Consider the following 20,232-nt stretch of genomic DNA (forward strand, 5'->3'; position numbering starts at 1 on the left):
GCTAAACCACTGAACCACCTAGGGATCCCCTAGTTTTTGACTATTACAGAAATAGTGCTTCCTTGAACATTCTCGTACCTCTTTCTCCAAACTTATAGATGCATATCTCGTTGGGATATACTCAGGAGTTATACAGTATTTGTTTATATTCAGCAGTTTCCAAAGTGATTATAGCAATTTGTTTCTCAGACATCCCCACCAGCAGTGTCTGAAAGCTCCAGTTGCACCAAGTCCTTGTCACCATTTGATATTTTATTTTTGTTTTCTTTTCTCTCTTTAAATGTATTGATTTTGCCAGTGTGTGGTAGTGTCTCCTTGCATCTTTTATTTGCATTTCCTTGATGACTAATGTTGAGCATATTTTCCTATGTTGGCTATTTTGGTATTTTCCTTTATCACATGTATTTTGAAGTTTTTTGACTATTTTTCTGTTTGGTCATCTGTCATTCAAAGGTGTTCTGGATACAATTTTTTTCTCAGATAAATGTATTGCAAATAATATTCCTCACACTTCCTACTCTCTTAATCGTGTCTTGAGAAGTTCTGAATTTTACCATAATTCTGAGATGATTCTTACCTATATATATTTAGAAACTAGTCCTTTGTCATATATATGACTTGCAAATAATTTCTTCCACATTTTTATTTCTTCTAATAAATAACATCTTTTGATGAACATAAGTTCCTAATCTTACTGCAATCCAGTTTATCATTTTTGGTTGACATGTATTCTTCTAAAGAAAGTTTTGTCTACTCCAAGGTCATAAATATGTTATCCTATTTTCTTTAAAAGCTCAATTGCTTTATCTTTCACATTTAGATCTGCAGTCCATCCGGAATTGATTTTTAGGTATGTTGTAAGGGAGGCAATCATATTTTCATTATTATTACTTAAGGCATATGTGCTCATTGTAGAGAAACATGGAGAGTAGACCTTAGCTATGATCTACCAAGGATAGATACAATCACTGTGGTGCATCTTTCCACACACAGCTTTTGTTACTATTTATTAATTTCATTACTTTATGGTACTATTATAAAACTTACTATTAATGTTTTTATTCCTCTCAGTTATATAAACTGAGAATAGGTTGTCTAGTTCTTTTTATTGGAAATTCACTCATCACTCATGACAAAAAACAAAACAAGTCACAAAAGTTTGTTCCTAGGATAATATGAATACCTTTTTAATTTTCAGCTTCATATACTATAGGCTAACTTCTCAAGCGGATTTTGAATTTTCCTTCATTTGTGATTAATTTTCCCACCAAAGTCAGTTAAACACTTATTATTACTTGAAGGCCTATAATTTGCTTTCTAATCCTTACATTTCTGCAGTATCTTCATTCTTTATTCTACTTTCTTTTTTTAACCAATATTTTAATTATTTGCTGAGTTAGTTTTTCATTTTTTTAAAGTGATCTAAAACCTTAAGGTTTTAAATTTTCTTGAGTCCTGTTGTATCACCCATATGTTCAGATATATAGCTTTTAATTATTGTTGATTTTCTAAACCAATTTTTCTTTTTTTTTTTAATTTTTATTTATTTATGATAGTCACAGAGAGAGAGAGGCAGAGACATAGGCAGAGGGAGAAGCAGGCTCCATGCACCGGGAGCCCGACGTGGGATTCGATCCCGGGTCTCCAGGATCGCGCCCTGGGCCAAAGGCAGGCGCCAAACCACTGCGCCACCCAGGGATCCCTAAACCAATTTTTCAATGCATGTTTGCATTTTCTATTTCCCAAGACTTTTAAAAAACTTCCTCAATAACAAACTTTGATTTTTCTGCTTTTGGTATTTTTTAGTTTTATTAAACTGTGATCAGAGAATGTTACCTAAACTACTTTTACTTTTTGGAATTTATGAATGCTATATACTTATTAAAAAGGTATATTTTCAAGACCGAGCTATTTTATTAATTAAGTTATGTAGGTCTTCTATATTCTCATTTATGTTCTTGTCTTTGTACTGTCATAAACTGATAGAGGTGAATTAAAAACTCTTATTACTGAACTGGTTTTTCCTGTCTTCTTATAATACTCAGTTTGTGCTACATGAGGTGGTTGCTATGATATATAGTTATATATTTGTAACTGCCACTTATTTATATCTTTTTCATTTTATTCTAAATATTTGCATTCCTTCTGTTATTCAACATTTATATCAGTCTTAGTTCTAAGTTAAAATCATTCAAAGCTCAACATCATTCATTTTGCCACCATTCACCCACTTTGGTTGACTACATTTTGGTCACCAGAAAAATATTCTCTGAGTTCTTGTGTATTTAAAACTGTTTGCCTATAGTATATACTTAAAGGACAGCATGGCTTGATACGATCCTTGTCTCACATTTTCTTTCCTTGAGTACGTTATTAAAAATTTTCTTCCATTATCTTCTGATGTTGAATGTTGCAGTGGAGAAATGTGAATATAACCTACTTATTTTATGCCCATAAATAACATTTATTTTGTCTCACTGGGAACAAAAGAAAAACCAAACCAAGACAAACATTTCATTTTAAAGCACAATAACTTTACTAGTAAATGTCTTGATGTTGACCATTCTCAGTCAATTCTTTGTATCCATTGTGTCTTTTCAATACATAGATTCAGGCCTATTATTTCAACAAAGGCACTCCTGAATTATAACTTGAAAATATGGTCTGTTTATTTGTTTGATTCTTTTTTCTTCAGAGGCTACTCCAAATATATGTGTGTGGATCTCTAATGCATGTCTTTTCTGTTAATTTTTTTCTCCCAAATCCTCCTTCCCTCCTCCTTTCCTTCCTTCTTCCCTTCTTTCCTTCCATACTTTCTCCATCCTTCCTTCGTTCCTTCTTTTCTCTCTTTCCTCTTTATTTCCACTTCAATGAGGTCACTTTTCTTATTTTTACATATCCCTCCCCCACCCGCGCACTTTCTATTCTCTCTCGTGCTGTTTTCAATTTTGTTAAGATGCTTTTTTACCTCTACTTCTTTTTTGAATTCTGCTAAATCATATCTTATTTCTTCCTGTTTCTTTCTATATCTTCCCTGAGTTCCTATACTTCTAATTTAGATATGACTTCAAAAGTAATCTCTTCATTTTTTTTTATAATCCATAACAAAATGTTTGGTCACATTTTTTCTATGCTTCATAGCAATATTTTTCTGGTGTGTTTTCTTCACCTGTAGATGAGTTTTGATGCTCTTTCCCAATTTCTTTCTTAAAGTTTACTGCATTTATTATGTGTAATCCTTTAAAAAAAACCCAAAACCCTCATTCTTGAATTTGATTTTCCTGGACCAGCTATTTGTTGGGCTGAAATGTACAGAGTAGACTTATAGCTGTTTTCTTTCTCTGCTGTCACAGAGACAGACTGCTTCCCATAGTTCTGGCTCCTCTTTGTTATTATTTGCATAGCCTACTTCCTCTGCTTCTCTGGACAAAATATGGAACAGTTGGATTTCTGCTAATGGACCTGCTTGTGTATACAATCTTCAATGTTCTGCACAAGGACTATAGCTTTTACAAAACAGGGTGACCACTCACCTTCAGAAGGTTAGTTGTTGTTGTTGTTTTCCTGGTTTACTTGATATATGTCCCTGTTGTACTTCATTGCTCCTGTCTGAATATTTTCTTTACTTCCTTTACCTTGCTTCCTCCTTACTTATTTATGGTAATTGGTATATGATCTGGGAGTTATCATTCTTTTTTTTTATTTTTATTTTTATTTTTTTTTAATTAATTTATTTTTATTTATGATAGTCACACACAGAGAGAGAGAGAGAGGCAGAGACACAGGCAGAGGGAGAAGCAGGCTCCATGCACCGGGAGCCCGATGTGGAATTCGATCCCGGGTCTCCAGGATCGCGCCCTGGGCCAAAGGCAGGCGCCAAACCGCTGTGCCACCCAGGGATCCCTCATTCTTTTTTTTTAAAGAAAATTTCCAGGAGGAGATGGTGAACCAACCTGATGTGTGCAGCAATATTCACCTTTTAAGTTGAGTATCTCTCTATTCTCTAACAATATGAAATAGTTCAGTCTTAAAATTAGTGCATGTACATGTGAAAAGAATTCCACAAGAACAGAGAAAAACTGACCCAACAGAATTAGAAGTAACACTCTTCCAGGGATGGGAATAGTGTCCATTTCCATTAACCAGACTGGAAAATTTCTTGAATAATGAATATTGGGTAAAGTACATAGAATGGTCTGGCTTTGGTAGTGGGGAATAATTATGCTTAGAGCTACCATTGCTTCATTCTTGCTTAATACATTCTAAAAGAAAGATCAGGAAAGATCTATTTCCAAGACATCTAATTGTGTCTCAGCATAAAACTCAAGATTTGTAGGAACACAAATCTATCCAGCACCCACAAAGGTAAAATTCATTCAATCTAAAATTATCAGGCTTTAAAGCATAGGAAGGTACTGAGGGGAAAAATCGATTAATCAAAACTGACCAAGAACTAACCCATATTTTAGAATGGACATCAAAAGAATGATTATAACTTCATTCCATATGTTCAAAAAGTTAAGTAGAGGTATGTAAGATACAAAAAGAGGCCCAAACTAAAGTTTTAGAGAAAAAATGACAGTATGTAAGATGAAAGACACGGTGACTACAATTAATTATAAATTAGACGTTGTAGAAGAAAAGAAAAGTGAACTTGAAGACAGTAATAAAAATTATCCAATGGAGACACAGAAAGGAAGAAGAGAATTTAAAACAACACTGCTTTAGAGAGTTGTGGGACAACTGTGTGCAGTCTCCATATACACATAATTGGAGTCCTTGAGGGAGAACAGGGAGAGGGAACAAAAACTTATATTTGAAAAAATAATGCATTGTATGTTAACTAACTAGAATTCAAATAAAATCTGAACAAAAGAAAAAATAATGACCCCAAATTTTGCATATTTGATGAGAATAATAAACTCATTGTCTCCCAAAACTCAATGGAGTCTAAGCATAAGAAACATGTAAAAGAATCACATCAAGGTACACTGTAAATAAATCAAACAAAACTAGTGATAAAGAGAAAATCTTAAAAGCAGCCACAACAAAAAGATATCTTATGTACAGAAGATGAGGACTGATTTTTTATTATAAAAAATGTGAAAGACATTAATCAACAGCTTTCAAGAACTAAAAAGAAAAAAAACCCTTTCAAACTAGAATTCTATACCCAGGAAAAATTGATCGCAAAAATAATCTTGAAATAGGGGGGTGGTGGGATGGGGTAACTGAGTGATCGATATTAAGGAGGGCATGTGATGTATAGTGAACACTGGGTATTATATAAGACTGATGAATCACTGAACTCTAGGTCTGAAACTAATAATACACCAAGTGTTAATTGAATTTAAATTAAAAAAATACAAAAAGAATTTTAAAAACTTAAAGAAAAGAAGTGTGTTCAGAAAAAAAAGAGAACTCATCTCCAGTAGAACCTGCACTCCAAGAAATGTTAAAGAAAGCCTTTCAGGCAGAACAAAAATGATATGAGATGGAAATAGCTGTTTAAATAAAAATAACATCAATGCAAAGTGGGATTTGTAACAAATGCAAAGGCTGAATGTATGACAACAACAACAGCACAAATGTTGGGAGGGATGAAATTGAATCTGCATAGCATGCTTGAAGGTAGTGAGAGAGAAGTTAGATGTATGCTATAAATCCTAGGGTAACCACCTAAATAATGACAGAGTTATAGATAACACAGATTAAATGGGATGATAGAACACATATAGTTAATCCGAAAGAAGGCAGAAAAAAAAGAACAGGACAATTAGAAAATGAATAGCAAGATGATAGACTTGAAGGCAAATATATTAATTATTATATTAAATTTAAATGGTATAAATATCCTAATTAAAAGCAGATACTAAGATTGGCTGCTAATTTGCCTATTCTAGGTTATATAAATTTTAATATGAGTACGTATTTACACAATGTATATTAGTTTTTTTTCTGTTCCAAGAGGACACAACATTTGGTGCTGGGAATACTGCCTCAGCCTGTCTATAGTTCTTCCTCATGAGACCCTAACAGTCTGGTATTGAATGCAGACAAGTAAGTAAAAAATTAGAACAGAGTGTAATAATTGCTTGGGCAGAGGAGCTTGATTCTTCTCTGCATACTAGAAATAATAATGCTTTAAAAATTGACATAATGACCACAGCTTATACTGTTTTAATTATAATGATGGATAACTTCCCATACCTGCTGCAATATATAACGTTTCTACTTAGCAATTGGCCATTTGTAATTAAGGATGGAGCAGCATCTGTGGGATTTCCTGCCAAACCCGTTTCTGTGCATTTATCATTTTTCAATCCTATCCCCTTGTTAGGTCAGTGGTTCTCAACTGGGGCCAATTTTACTCCCAGGGGACATTTGACGATGTCTGGAAATATTTGAGGTTGTCGCAACAGGGGTGGAGGGCTACTGGCATCGAGTGAGGCCAGGGATGCTGCTACACATTCTATGTTGAATAGGGCAGCTCCCCTCCCCCTCACCTAGTCCCAAAACTCAGTACTGCCTCAGTTGAGAACCCCTAAGCTTGTGTGACCAATTCATCTGAGTCTGCCCAGGACTTCTCTAGTTTTAGTACTGAAAGTCCTGCATCTCAGGAGACTCCCTAGTCTCATGTATACAGTGAAGATTGATCACCTTACTTCAACCTCCTAATATTAGAAAAGCAGTCTCTATTCAAACAGTTGTTCCTTTTGGTATGAACATCAGTCCCATATTATAATGTAATAAAAATCATAATCAGCATGAACATGCGTTGAGTACATTTTGGCCAATATTATGCCAAATATGTTACCTGTATTATCTCTTTTAAGCACTAACAATTGCATGAGATTATTATTACTTCCATTTTACAATTGGCATATAGAGTTTAGGTAAACTGTTGAACTTTACACAGCTGGTTAGGGTAGACTTAGTTATAAAAACAAGATCTATCCATGTATAGTGAGCATATTCCTGCTTGCAAGATTAAAAACATTTTCTCTACACTGTGCCAACCTCATAGCGTAGCTTATATTTATAATGATGATTGTCACAATTACAAATCCAACAAAATTACATTTAACGATGGCTTTCATTTTCTGATTTGTTGCTGGTTACAACTGCACTATATTAGATTTGAGCTGGTATGAAGAGTATAATTTTCTTATAAAAATATAGAATTTGACACCAAAGAGATCTGACTCTAACTTGATATGTGATCTGGGCAAATTACTTAATTTCTGTGTTCTGCCGGGTGTGTGTGTGTGTGTAAATTAAATGAGGCCATCTTTCTTTGACATGCAGCATCTACATGTCAAAGAAAAATTCTACAAGTGGTAGCTATAATTATCAATGTGAAGAAATTGTTTGATTGAAATGGCATAGATTAGTTTCTTCCTGGCATTTTCATTGGCAGAGAAGGAGAAAGGAAGAGAGACAGACAATATGAATATCATAATAGTTAAGCCTAATGTAATGAGAAGGCATTGAAGCCAGAAAGGATTTGTGGACACCTAGCTTCGTTACTTAGATGCTGTGTGAAAAGTAACATTTATCTTCTATAAAATGAGGGAAATAATGCTCTTTACTGAACATAATAAAGATTATAATAACATGGAATACACATCCCATACAGCTTCCCATTTCTCTCTTTTTAAAAAAGATTTTATTTATTTATTCATGAGAGACAGAGAGAGAGAGAGGCAGGGACAGGGAGAGGGAGAAGCAGGCTCCATGCAAGGAGGACGATGTGGGTCTCGATCCTGGGTCTCCAGGATCACGCCCTGGGTTGAGGGTGGTGCTAAACCGCTGGGTCACAGGGACTGCCCCCTTCCCCACTTCTCTAATAAAAGGTAAAACAGTTCTATTTTAGAAATAGCATTTCCAAAAAATCAGAACAGACTGAAAATCAAATATTCCATTGCAAAACCCACTTAGAGTGGCGCACCTTCAGTAATGGAAAGGAAATATTTATTTTGCCTTCATTAAGCAGATAGCCAATTACATAGGTGCAGTCCTATTTTCTGTTGTTTCTATGAGAGAAGGCATGGCTCTTGATGTAAAGATACATTTAGAGCTGCAAAGTAATTAAATGACTCTAAATTACAACCTACTGAAGGTAACCACTATAGAGACAGGTGTGGGAAAAGTCTGTTTTTGTTTTGTTTAGAGTGACAGGATGCTTACTTTAGGGGAAAAAAAAATAGATGTCTGTAATTCTGTGATGGATGAAACAACACTTGTGAGGAAGGGGTACAAAAGAAGGGGGACTAATTGTGGAAGAATTGCCATCACCGAGGTGGGTCGTTTCCTTGGTAAAAGCAAAATTAATCTCCTTCCTCAAACAAGATTTGTTCACATCCGTGGTGAACACCAGATGGACCAAGCGTAGGATATGAAAGTGAGGAGGCATGCCATGAGAGGTCAATTCAAAGTGAACAGAATTTTTATTGTTGAGAGTTCAGGGGAGGAAGGCTTGCCAGGAACTAAATTGAGAGTGTCTTCCTTTGTGTTTGTGAAGATTTACTCATTTATTCCTCTACCTTTACCTTCACATTTTTTCTCTCCCTTGGTTGGATTTCAAGACCATCTGACCCCTTACTCCGCTTTTATTTTCATACAGGTGACAGAGAGAAGTACTATGGAGCCTGCAAATCAAACAGGTGCATTTGAGAAGTGAGAAAGTCGTTCCGAAATAATCATTGCTTTCTGTGGCTATTGAGGTTTGTAGAATTTAACAGACATCAGGTGACAACTGGATCCAGAGCTACAATAGTTGTTGAGGATGATGAAGCTAATTGTAGATGCCTGGGGTCGTTTGGATATCATAAAGAAAGGATGTATTAATACTGTGAAACTACCTGAGAAGGGCTCATAAAATGACCCAGAGATACAATGGCAGGGGCCGACACAAGTTTTGTGGAGCTTGATGTTTCAGTAATTTGGGGGCCCCTTTAAAAAATATTTTATTTTTATTTATTTGAGAGAGAGAGAGAGAGAGAGAGAGCACAAGACAGGAGAGGAACAGAGAGGGAGAAGCAGGCTCCCTGTTGAGCAGGATGCAAGATGCAGGGCTCCATCCCTGGAGCCTGAGGTCATGACCTGAGCCATGGGGCTTGATGTTTCAGTAATTTGGGGACCCCTTTAAAAAATATTTTATTTTTATTTATTTGAGGGAGAGAGCGCGCGCACAAGACAGGGAGAGGAACAGAGAGGGAGAAGCAGGCTCCCTGCTGAGCAGGATGCAGGATGCAGGATGCAGGGCTCCATCCTAGGAGCCCTGAGGTCATGACCTGAGCCTAAGGCAGCCACTTAACCGACTGAGCCACTCAGGCGTCCCTGGAGGCGGGGCGGGGGGGGGGGGGCTTTAAACAAAATTAAGCACAAAAATGAATAGTAAACGGGGGAAAACCCCCACAAGTACAGAACTGTGGAGCCTGAGATCCTGCAGCCGGCAGATGAGCCCCGGAGACGCTGGCCGCCCGCAAGCCCGCGTTCCCCTCTGCACCTCGAGCGCTCTTGAGCTCCCGCGGCTCCGGGAACACAGAGGGGCCCTCGCCGCCGGGACCTGGCCACTGAGCTGCCCCGGGGCACCCCTCGGCCGCAGCACGTCGCGCTGCAGCTTGTCCCGCGGCGCTGAGAAGCCTCGGATCACCGCGACCCGTAAGGGGCACAGACCCTCCAGCGGACGCTTCGCAATACTTTGGGGCGTGGGGACCCGGCGCCTCCGCCGCCCCCCCCCCCCCCGGCCGGGCCCCGACCCCGCGGCGTGCGCGGCCCCGGGCGCTCCAGGTGCGGGGCTGCGCGCACCCGCCGCACGGACGGCGCTCGAGGGGCGGCGGGGGGCGGGGCGGGGCGGGGCGGGGCGGGGGGCGGGGGCGGGGGCGGGCCCCGCGCGGGAGCACGAGCCCGGCCGCGCCCGCCGCTGATTGGCCGCGCGCGGCCCCGGAGGCGGGCTCTCCCGGCGCTCGCCCGGCCCGCGGGGGCTATATTGGCCCCGAGCCTGCCGGGGCGGCTCGCCTGCCCGCGTCGCTCGGGCCCCGGGAAGGCGTCCGAGGGCGGCGCGGGCGCGGGGCGCGGAGCGGGGCCGCCGACGCAGGGCCGGGGCCGGGGCCGGGGTCGGGGGGCTGCAGTGCGATGCGGCAGCGGCTCGGGGCGCGGAGGCTGGCGGCGTGGCTTCACGGGCCGGCCCGGGGCCGGGACTGCTGCTCCGGAGGCTGCTGAGGCGGCGCCGCGGGGTCGGCGTGCAGCGCGGCGGCGGCCGCGGAGAGCTGCGGAGCGCGGGGAAGCCGGGCTGCGCGGCGGGCGGCTCGGGGTGGCCCCCCCGGCCCCGGCGCGACCATGCGGGTGGCCAAGTGGCTGACGGGGCTGCTCTATCAGCTCTCGCTCTTCATCGCCAGGTCTTGGGAAATTCACTTGCACCCCAGGCAAGGTGAGGTCGCCGCGGGGCGCCCCTGCTCCCCGGCCCTGCAGGGGGGCTCGCGGGGACCCCCGGATCTGCCGGCCCCGAGCACCCCGCGGGGGTGAGGCTGAGCGGGCTTCGAGGACTCGCTGGCGCAGGGGCCGCTTGGTGGGGGCGCGCGGGGGCGCAGAGGCGCGCGCTCCCTGCAGGGCTGGGGCCGCGAGTGTCAGGGGCCGCGCCCGCGGAGGTCGGGGCGGCCGGGCGGCCGGGGGTGTGGGAAAGCGGAGCACGTGTGTGTGTGCGCGTGTGCGTGCGCGCGCTCTCGCCGGCTGGTGTGCCTTCGGCGTGACCCCGGGGGCGCCGGGACCCGGGGCGGTCGGCGGTGATGGGGGGGGGGGGGGCTCAGTGCCTTATTTGTGCGCTTGCAGAAGCCCTGGTGAGGACGCTGGTCTCCTACGAAGTGGTGACCCCCGCGCGGGTCAACGAGTTTGGCGAGGTGTTCCCGCAGAGCCACCACTTCAGCCGGAGGAAGCGCAGCTCCGAGGCGCCGGGGCCGCCGCCGGCCAGGACGCACTACCGGATCAGCGCCTACGGGCAGCTCTTCCAGCTGAACCTGAGCGCGGACGCGGCCTTCCTGGCCGCCGGCTACACCGAGGTGCACCTGGGCGCCCCCGCGCGCGGGGCGGAGGGGCACGGCGGGGCGCCCCCGGACCTGCGCCACTGCTTCTACCGCGGCCAGGTCAACGCTCGCCGGGAGCACACGGCGGTCTTCAGCCTCTGCGGAGGCCTGGTGAGTGCCCTCGGGGCGCTTGGCGGGTCCCCTGGCATCCGGTTGGGGGCTGTGTTCGGGGAGCCGTCACCGTCACCGTCACCGTCACCGTTGGCCAACATTTTCCAGGTTGATGGCTGGGTGACCCCGGAGGTCAGAGGGGGTCATCAGAGGGAGCAACGCGCAGAGGGCCCAAGCCCAAGGCCGCTGTCTCTTGCACGGGGACAGGGTTTTGGAGGCTCCGTAGTCTACCTGCTGGCAAAACTGACCCCTTCCCCCCGTGTGCAAAGCCAGCGAGACTTCTGGAAGTGTCAGCTCTTGAGCGTGTGAGTCAGGGGGTGGTTCTTTGGGGCCTGTGCCGCACGTGGAAGATCTTTTCCAGCAGGAGGGCAAATGGACTTCACTGACACACCAACTTTTTTGGAGCCCTTAGGGAGGCAGGGTCCCCTGAATTAGGTGGACTCCCCTGAATTAAATCTGCTCCTTGAGTTTAGGAGGAAACGAATATCCGTCAAATGCAAAGTCTCAAGAGAAGGTGGCTTTCTTGATAGCACGGGTCTAGCCATAGAGGCTGCACCTGCCCCTGCTCAAAATGTACTACGGTTTGACAGTATCTACAAAGACCTGGTACCAGCAAGTGAGAAGCGATCCTTAGAGTGACAGGAGTGAAAAATGGAAATTTTGGTGAAGGAAAACTCCAAAGAAAGGAAATGAAATAAAATAGTGGGTTCTTTGTGTTTTGTTCCCTTCGCTTGAAGGCAGAGGTTCTAATCTCCCCCTCCTCCCTTCCCTTTAGCCATGAACATCAGTCTGAGGAAACTTAGGACCTTTTCTCAACATACTTTTAATGTGTAAAATGTTAATTGGCTTCCTTTTAAGGGTTAACAGTAGTCAAAATGTTAGAAAGACTACAATTTACGGTTTCATAATATACTTCATTAATGCACTAAGCGGTCTATTGGGGAGGGGTCTGTTTACCATGGCGGTGATCATGAGTATAAACCAGCGACACCAACTCTGATACAGAGGTATCTTTTTGATAACAAAGTCACAATGTCTGTGGTGTCACCTACAATCCTAATTAAAGGAAATGTTAAGTATCAGAAAAATAGGTCTAACACTTTCGCATTCAAGTTTATGAAACCCCAGGTTTTGATCTGTTAAAATAGATGCTTCATTAACTCCTGATGGAAGACCTGTTCAAGAGGAAACAACTAAGAATTTGGTTACTGGATTCTCGAATTCAAATGCAGTGCTTCCTCTTAGGTTAATTGATGTAAGCCGTCTTCCTGGGTTTGAGTGTTGGTCATCACTAAGTAAATTTGGAAGGTCTCCTTGCTCTCTTTCATGCTACTTTGAGCTGTATTTACGTAGAATGCCTCGAACAATTTCCTTCCTTTCTGCTGTGTTCAATGTAAGAAGCTTGCAACACCAGATTGGCAGAGGCACTAATATTTATACAGCCACCTATATATCAGAGGAAAGAAAAATATTATTTTCTAGAGCCTTTCAGAATGGCTAGCTCATCTGGAAAATTCTAGATTTACTACCACAATTTGTCATGGTTAATGTTTTCTTGATTTAGTGTTTCACAGCATGGAGAAGTATTCCAGATGGGAAGCATTGTTAAGAGTGAGGTTTCTGCTCATGTTGATTCATAATGCTGGTGTAGATCAAATTATTCAATATCCCCTTTTTGAAATCAAGAAACGGAAATGTTTTTAGGTCTTGACTGGAGTCTTCTCGCCTGTTACTGTGCCAGTTTGGATATAGCTGTCTAAATTATACATTATTAGTCTGACTTATGTATGCGCCCTGCTTTTGAGAGATTTGTTGACCTTATCAGACTTAACATTTAAAAAACTTACTTTGTACCTAATGCGTTTTAATTTCTTTGTAAGGCTGCATTGAGGATACCCCAGTCATGGTAGAGCTAGATCCTGGTATTCGCTGTATTACTGTAAATATTCTAAGTGTCTGTAATGCTGTGATCATGACCAATTCGAAGTCTAAATTATTGGGATTAATGACCGTTCTTTGACTTTCCCACTTCTGCTCTTTTTACCAGAACCGGTATTAGTTATGTATTTTTGGCTGTGTATCTTCTTTGTACCCTGACTCAGTCATTAACTTCTTTGACAACAGTGGTGTCGTCAAATAGCTGAACTTCTGGTAGATTCTACAGTGCATTTGTCATTATATGCAATTCTCCTTACTCTCAGATTAGTCTTTAGATTTGGATAAAATTGTTGTACCCACAACCTGGACCAGCTGGATTGTTTGCAGATCAACCTCGCTACAATGCCTATGAAGTTACTAATGCTAATCTTCTGGCCCTGCTCCTTCTTGCTCCCGGACTGGTGTTTGACTTTGTGTATGTGACTCTGATCTAGCTTTGACCTCTGCCAGTCCGTTAAACACTAACATTGAAGTTTACTGAAGGATTGTTAGAGCCAGACTTAAAATTTAGAGGGGTTCTTTTTTTCTAGTTTCTTTATTTTTTTGCTTTACGTTTGCATTTAATTATATTTATTTTTTATTTTTTATTTTTTTATTTTATTTTATTTTTTTATTTATGATAGTCACAGAGAGAGAGAGAGGCAGAGACACAGGCAGAGGGAGAAGCAGGCTCCATGCACCGGGAGCCCGATGTGGAATTCGATCCTGGGTCTCCAGGATCGCGCCCTGGGCCAAAGGCAGGCGCCAAACCGCTGCGCCACCCAGGGATCCCTGCATTTAATTATAAATGGATGTGTGTTCCTGAGTATATTGAATTGAATGTGATTTGTTTTTTCTCTATTAATGTGTATTGTCCCCTATGTTGCTAGATTCAAGCATACATTGACGACTGATGAAAATTGACCCCATACGAGGCCATACTGTTTGTCCTAAAGTCGTTGTTGGGGAGGAAGGAGGAGAGATGATCCCCCAGTTCCAATGGTCTCTGGTGTCTTTTGTACCTTTAGTTGCTGGGCATCTTGGCATCTTGCACCAGCAGCTCAAATCTAGGCCTGAGAACTTGTGGCCTCCTTTGGCCAGTTGAGGCTCCTGGACGTCCCTCCTGGATGTCACTGGTGCTGCCTGTCCCTACAAGGTCTGACTGCCACACTTACCTAATCTGTCTGGCTGCTGCATTGTGCAGCCCTTCTCAATCACTGCTTCTGCTGCTGTACCTTCACCATGTAATGTGGCTTAGTGTTGCTGTTGGTAGCCTTGTAGAGCCCTCTAAGGGTCTGAAATACTCTGTGGCATTTGAAAGTCAAGGGGGACTTAGTTCTTCCCTTTACCAAATTCTGCTACACTTCCCATTTAGTGGGGGCATGTGGGGGGGGGGATCTCTTTCAGAGATCCTTTCCCTGAATCCTACTCAGCATGCTGAACCACTTGGCAATTCCCTTAAACTAATATGTCTTCTCTCTCTAGGATCTTAATCCTTGGTGGAGAAGTTGCCATGTGTACATCTTGTCATCTCGTCTCCTGTCATCCTTTCTTCCTGGAATCCAACGAAGTTACCCCTTCACATCTCGTTTACTTGACCAGTTCCCCTTCCATCTTCCCACCTTTCTCTGGTGGCTACTGAGAACTCTCTATTCTAGAGGAAGGGAATGAAAGCCAAAAAGTCTTAAATATTTCTGTGCAACCATTAAAAAAAATACTCCAACATGAATTAAGTAGCGTGCTAGTGTGGCATTAACTTTAAACATGTGAACTTATATGGTCCACTTTTTTCCATTTTTGGAGTCTCCGTATTTACATATTTCACTAAATCACTGAACTGTGACTAGTACTAGCATTTTGGGCCCAAGAACCAGAAGGGGCTAAGGATCTGCCAGCAGTCTTATTTCATGTGTGTATAACTTTTGCTTTTCTGTTTAATTTCTCATAAGTATAACATAATTCAAACATGTCTAAACAGATTTATTCATTTCTAAAATCTATGGTAGATATGAAAATCGAGTCCTAAAGCTACCTGTAAGTCCTAATGGCTAGTCAAACTTTTTTAGTCCATTGATAAACTGTCACAGAATGCATAGTTATCAGGCCTTAATACCCCTCTATTCCACTTTAAGCTTCGTTTTCATGGTCCCATTCTCTATCTTCTCATAATGTTAGCGCTGTTGCCAAAGTAGTAGAGGTCAGTATTTTAATGAGCTGAATTTTGGGTGTAGACTTGTCAGGATGGCATGTATAAATTATACAGAGGCTTCTTGCAGCAACCTCTGTCTCTACTAGCCCTCTTCTCATATTACCCAGTGGGTTCCCTTCTTCCAAAGGCCCTCAGGGACTAACCCGACTGCCTAGACTGTTAACTTCACTGTTTCTTGGTGGGATTTGAAGCAGTGCAGTCTCTTTGGTTGAAAGAAACCGTTTCCAGATGTCATAAAACCAGACATTGCATCTGGCTTATACAGTGTTCTCCTGCAGTAACTTGCAGTGGCGCTGTGTACTTTTTTGAAGTTTCTCATAACCATTCTGCAGCATGTCAGGCACTAATGCTCTGATTATTGAGTTGCTTTAGTGACTTCTTGTTCACTTTCCATACGGTTATTTCTTATCTGTCTTTTTACTGTTTTTTGTCTATTCAAGGAAAGTTTTCTAAACTTCCTATTTGTCCATGACTAACATAGCCTCACATCATGACATATGCCATTCTGCATTCATATATATATATTTTTTTTTGGTGGAAAAAATTCGTAAGGACCTCTTGGTTATTCACATACTCTATTAAGTACTCCAATACCACGGAGAATTTCTTATGCCACTTAACATTCTAATATTAGTTTAGATTCTTCAAGAAGATGACAAGGTGGGACTGTGTATGCAAGCATTTTTTTTTTTTTTTTTAGGGGGAAGTGCCTGTGTCAGAAAATAGAGTGGTGAAATTTGAAACCGGGAAGATGGGACTGTTGGGTAGAGGAATCCAAGGCTGCTGGGAGTCGAAGCAAGGTTCAGTAAAGCCTTCCCCAAGCCAGATTGGGCTGGGAGAAGAGTCTCCTGCCTGAGGATGAGTGTACCCTTAGTATTGTCACACTCCATTACTAAATGGGAGTAGCATTTGAGTGAGATGGCTGGTCTGCAAACAACAATGGATTTCAAACCCCAGTAGCTGGGGCCTTTGGCCAATTATGCTCAGCATTCTCAGGGCCACCATATACAGACCCCAGGCACACAAACACTGGAAGTCTGTTTTAGGCTCTTGAGAGGACTGTGGGGAGTGTTGTGTGAACTTGGAGGAAGGAGTAAGAGCATTGAGACCTGTAGTGGAAATAAGACCCTCAACTACACTTTGCAGGATGACTCCATGTGGATATGGAATGTCAAGCTCCTGGCTTTGTGCAGCTGGAAAAGGGAGTGGGTTGAGAGGGGGGGAGGCCTGGACTCACTGCGAGAAGAGTGAGGCCTGAGCTGGGATGGTGGGTTGGTTTGATGTGTTAGGAGGGGCCTCCCCTCATGTGGTTTTGTGCAGGGTCTAGGGGAGGCAGCAAGTCATTGAAAGGACCACTCTTAGTCTACCATGGAGCAGGAAAAAGAGCCCCTTGAAGTAAAGCGATTGTGGCAGTGAAGGGAAGAGTGGGTGCCTATGGAAGGTGTGGTACTGTAGACTAGTGGTTCTCAACTGGGGGCACTTTGTCCCTTGGGATTCTCGATGTTTGGAAACCATTTTACCGGTTACAATTGGGGTGGCAGGGGCCATAAAGCGGATGCTCTTAGCATCTAGTGGCTAGAAGACAAGGATGTTGCTAAACTTCCCCCAACGCACAGAACAGCCTCTTCTACAAGTAACTATCAGAATGTCAGTGCTGAAGTTGAACAGCCTTGTAGGAAACAGACTAGAATTTTGGACCCTAAAAGGAGATCAAAATAATCTTGACTTACTTAAATGACTGCATGATCCTGTGACCATTAACCAAGAAAGATATTGACAAACAGGTGGCAAGGAAGAGAATTCTAGAAACACATGTTTGGTTCCAGAATAGGTTTATATATTATTTATAATACTTTAGATTTCTATTTACTTTGTCTAGAAAGTCCTTTCTCCTAAACTCTTCATCCTTCAGATCAATTTTAAACCTTTCCTTATCCCTGATTTTCTCTAGACAGAGCGGACAGGCCTGCCTTTGTTCCACTACTGGGTGACTCTTTATACACCATTTATTGAATTGTGGTTGTTCGCACTTCTATCTTATTTATAGGTTTTAAGTGCGGGGATGATTGTGACAACCGATACAGAACGTGGAAATGCTCAATACATGGGTGGATGAATGAGCTAAAGCCACTTTTAATGTGCTAAGTAATTAGGCTAGTTCTTTATATCACTCTTGCAATGCAGGAAAATTAATTTTAGTGATTTTAGTTGAGGTACTTGGACATCAAACTGTGCATAGGTTAAATCTGAGATCTCTAAGTAGTACCATTCATATGGGGTTATGTTGTACCTTGTTACCCGAGGCTTTGTTTTGCTCATACTTCCTGTTTCTATGAAATATACTTAAGCTGTTTAATTCATATTAATATTTGGGGGAAGAAAGATTTTTTTCAACAAATACTTAGAAGTCATTTGTGTACTAGTCACTGTTATATACTAGTGGTACAGTATGTCATTACAGGAATATTCAAATGTTCATGAGCTACATGAATGCCTTATTACCATAGTAATAGCATGAAGGCATACTGGCTATTGATTATCTTGGTCTAAAAGTGACACACTACTTCTGTTTGCATTCTGCTGATGCCTGGCTCTACTGAGCTGCAAAGGGCTGAAAAGTGAGGGGCAAGTAATAGGACCAGGAAGAAGAGAGAATAGATACTGATGCTCACCACCAGTCTTTAGTATAGGCTCTTCTTCCATTCACCAAGTGTCCCTTTGTTCTTCCTTCCTACATGTCATTGTCATCTTGTCTACAAGGAGACAACTTCAGAGGGACACTGTCTTCTATTCCCAACCCTATATACAGCATGACTACAACCCTAACCTTAAACTTCCTATAGAAAGAGGTACCCGTTAGTAACTGATTTATAGCAATGTTGGACTTCTACAGAGGGGCTGTGGAGAGTTTGCCTACTCCTTTGGTAAGAGAGTTCCTTGATTACCTTCCTTGATTCTTCTTTCTGGGAAGTCCAGTTACCAAGGTCCCTGGTTCTGCTTTCTGGGAGGATCTTGCCTGTCGTCTTCCATGGCCATATCTAAGCTGCTAGGAGGATGCTGTCAGGTGGTGGGGGTGGGGACACTTTTCAGGAATGCTGAAGTAATTAAGGGTCTATGGATTATGTTACAACTAAAGCAGTCCAGGCTTTTTTAGTCTAGGCCCATGGTTCTTTGACAACTTAAATACCTCAAAAACTTAGTTGACTTCTGATGGCAGATTGAGTTTTGGTAATTGCTTCGAGTTTTCTGTGACAGTTGCCACAGTCTAAAAGGCATTGATGTTCAATCTGAATGCTAAGGAGATCTCCTAAGGAAAAGCAAAATACTGGATTCTCACCTCACTGATGAGCTCAATAGAAGTCCAGCTGTGCTAAAGTAGAAGAAAACTACAATATGTCGTAAACTTCAGGGAAAAATAGAATGGGAGACCTGAAAATGAAAACTATTTCTCTAAATAATTGAAGAGTACATATGTTAATTGTAAATCATAAAATATGTTAATTGTAAATCATAAAAACTAGGAAAAAAATGCTATTAATATGACCAATGGTCTGGCAGGTGTATGGCATGTGTCCTTCTAGATGTTACATATATATATATATTTTTTAAGATTTTAAGATTTTATTTATTCATGAGAGAGAGAGAGAGAGGCAGAGGGAGAAGCAGGCTCCATTCAGGGAGCCTGACATGGGACTCGATCCCGGGTCTCCAGGATCAGGCCCTGGGCTGAAGGCTGCGTTAAACTGCTGAGCCACCCGGGCTGCCCGATTACATATTTTCAAGCAACCTTGGCTTACAACATTTCAACAATAGATCATGAAGATCTTTCCGTTACACATCTCCAAGCAGTTCTGAATAACTTACAAATTCTTAATTGTTATGACTTTAGTTTTTAGGTCTCCAGATATTTCAGGAAGTTGGGAGACTCCTGAGAACCACTCCCTAGTCCCCCTTGACCGTTCTGCTTTTAGTGCATTCCCATAACTTCAAAAACACCTCTGTGCCTAGAAGAAAGAGGAATACTGCGGAATTTATTCCTTGTTATTAATGTTGCTGGGATACTACTTGGATCAGACTCATTTGGTTATCTAAGGCTTAGGTGGATGAGTCCAGAGTCCTTTTCTTGATCCTTATGAGCAAGGATTGGTGAGAGTGGTCTCTTTTCGGGGGAAGTATAGGCAATACACTTCCTCTCTATAGCTTCCTCTCACTTTTATACTGGAGATCTGGAGTTGTCCGTGGAATGGGGAATAAAGAATGTTGTTAGAGGAAAGAAAGACCCTTCTTGAAAACCTTAGAATTTTCTACTTTAGGTGCCTGGAGACAACTGATTTTCTTCATGTTGCTGATTCATTCAGTGCATGCTTATGTATAATACTCTATTTCTTAGGCTTGGTCAGTGGTGTTATCATGAACTGTTGGGGAGAAAAAAAACCTTCTGCGCCTAATGGAGGATCCAAAAGTAACAACGAATCTGAGTTCATCTTCATGATCTTTCATTACATAAGGATTACACTCTGTCCAGAGGAAAAAGGGTGGCTGTAACATCTGTGTTTTTAGTGGAGAATTTTTCATCCCATTTCAAAATCATTGACATTTTAACATATTGCCTTTCTCAAGAAAGTAGATAGTTTTAGTTCTACTCTCCAAGTCGTGGAATTGAGGATCAGATATGAAGTGACTTGCCCAAGTTTCTGTAAGTATAAACACAGAACTCCTATTCAGGCTCTTATTGTAAATAGCATTAAACTGATTCTCATTATGACTTATGAATAACTACCACCACAAAGACCGAAATATATAATTACTTGTGATCCACCCCTGGAATTAAAATCCAATTTTATTAATCGTTGAGAGTAATTTGTTGCTAAAATTCAGTAGAGCCTCTAATTGACTTACTCAATTGGATCT

At 42.1% G+C, this 20,232-nt stretch overlaps 1 protein-coding gene across 5 annotated transcripts in view; it reads left to right on the forward strand.

The window, feature by feature from the left end:
- Positions 1-10,219: 10,219 nt before the first annotated feature.
- ADAMTS20 (ADAM metallopeptidase with thrombospondin type 1 motif 20) overlaps positions 10,220-20,232 on the forward strand; it is a 163,132-nt gene continuing 153,119 nt past the window's right edge. For all 5 annotated transcript variants that reach the window (XM_049102553.1, XM_049102556.1, XM_049102555.1 and 2 more), the window contains exons 1-2: positions 10,220-10,435; positions 10,834-11,195. In XM_049102553.1, the coding sequence (XP_048958510.1) occupies positions 10,345-10,435; positions 10,834-11,195 (453 nt within the window). In that variant the 5' untranslated portion in view covers positions 10,220-10,344. The remainder of the gene's footprint in view (positions 10,436-10,833; positions 11,196-20,232) is intronic.

This window comes from Canis lupus, chromosome 27 (assembly GCF_003254725.2).
Source record: "Canis lupus dingo isolate Sandy chromosome 27, ASM325472v2, whole genome shotgun sequence".
NCBI lineage: Eukaryota > Metazoa > Chordata > Mammalia > Carnivora > Canidae > Canis > Canis lupus.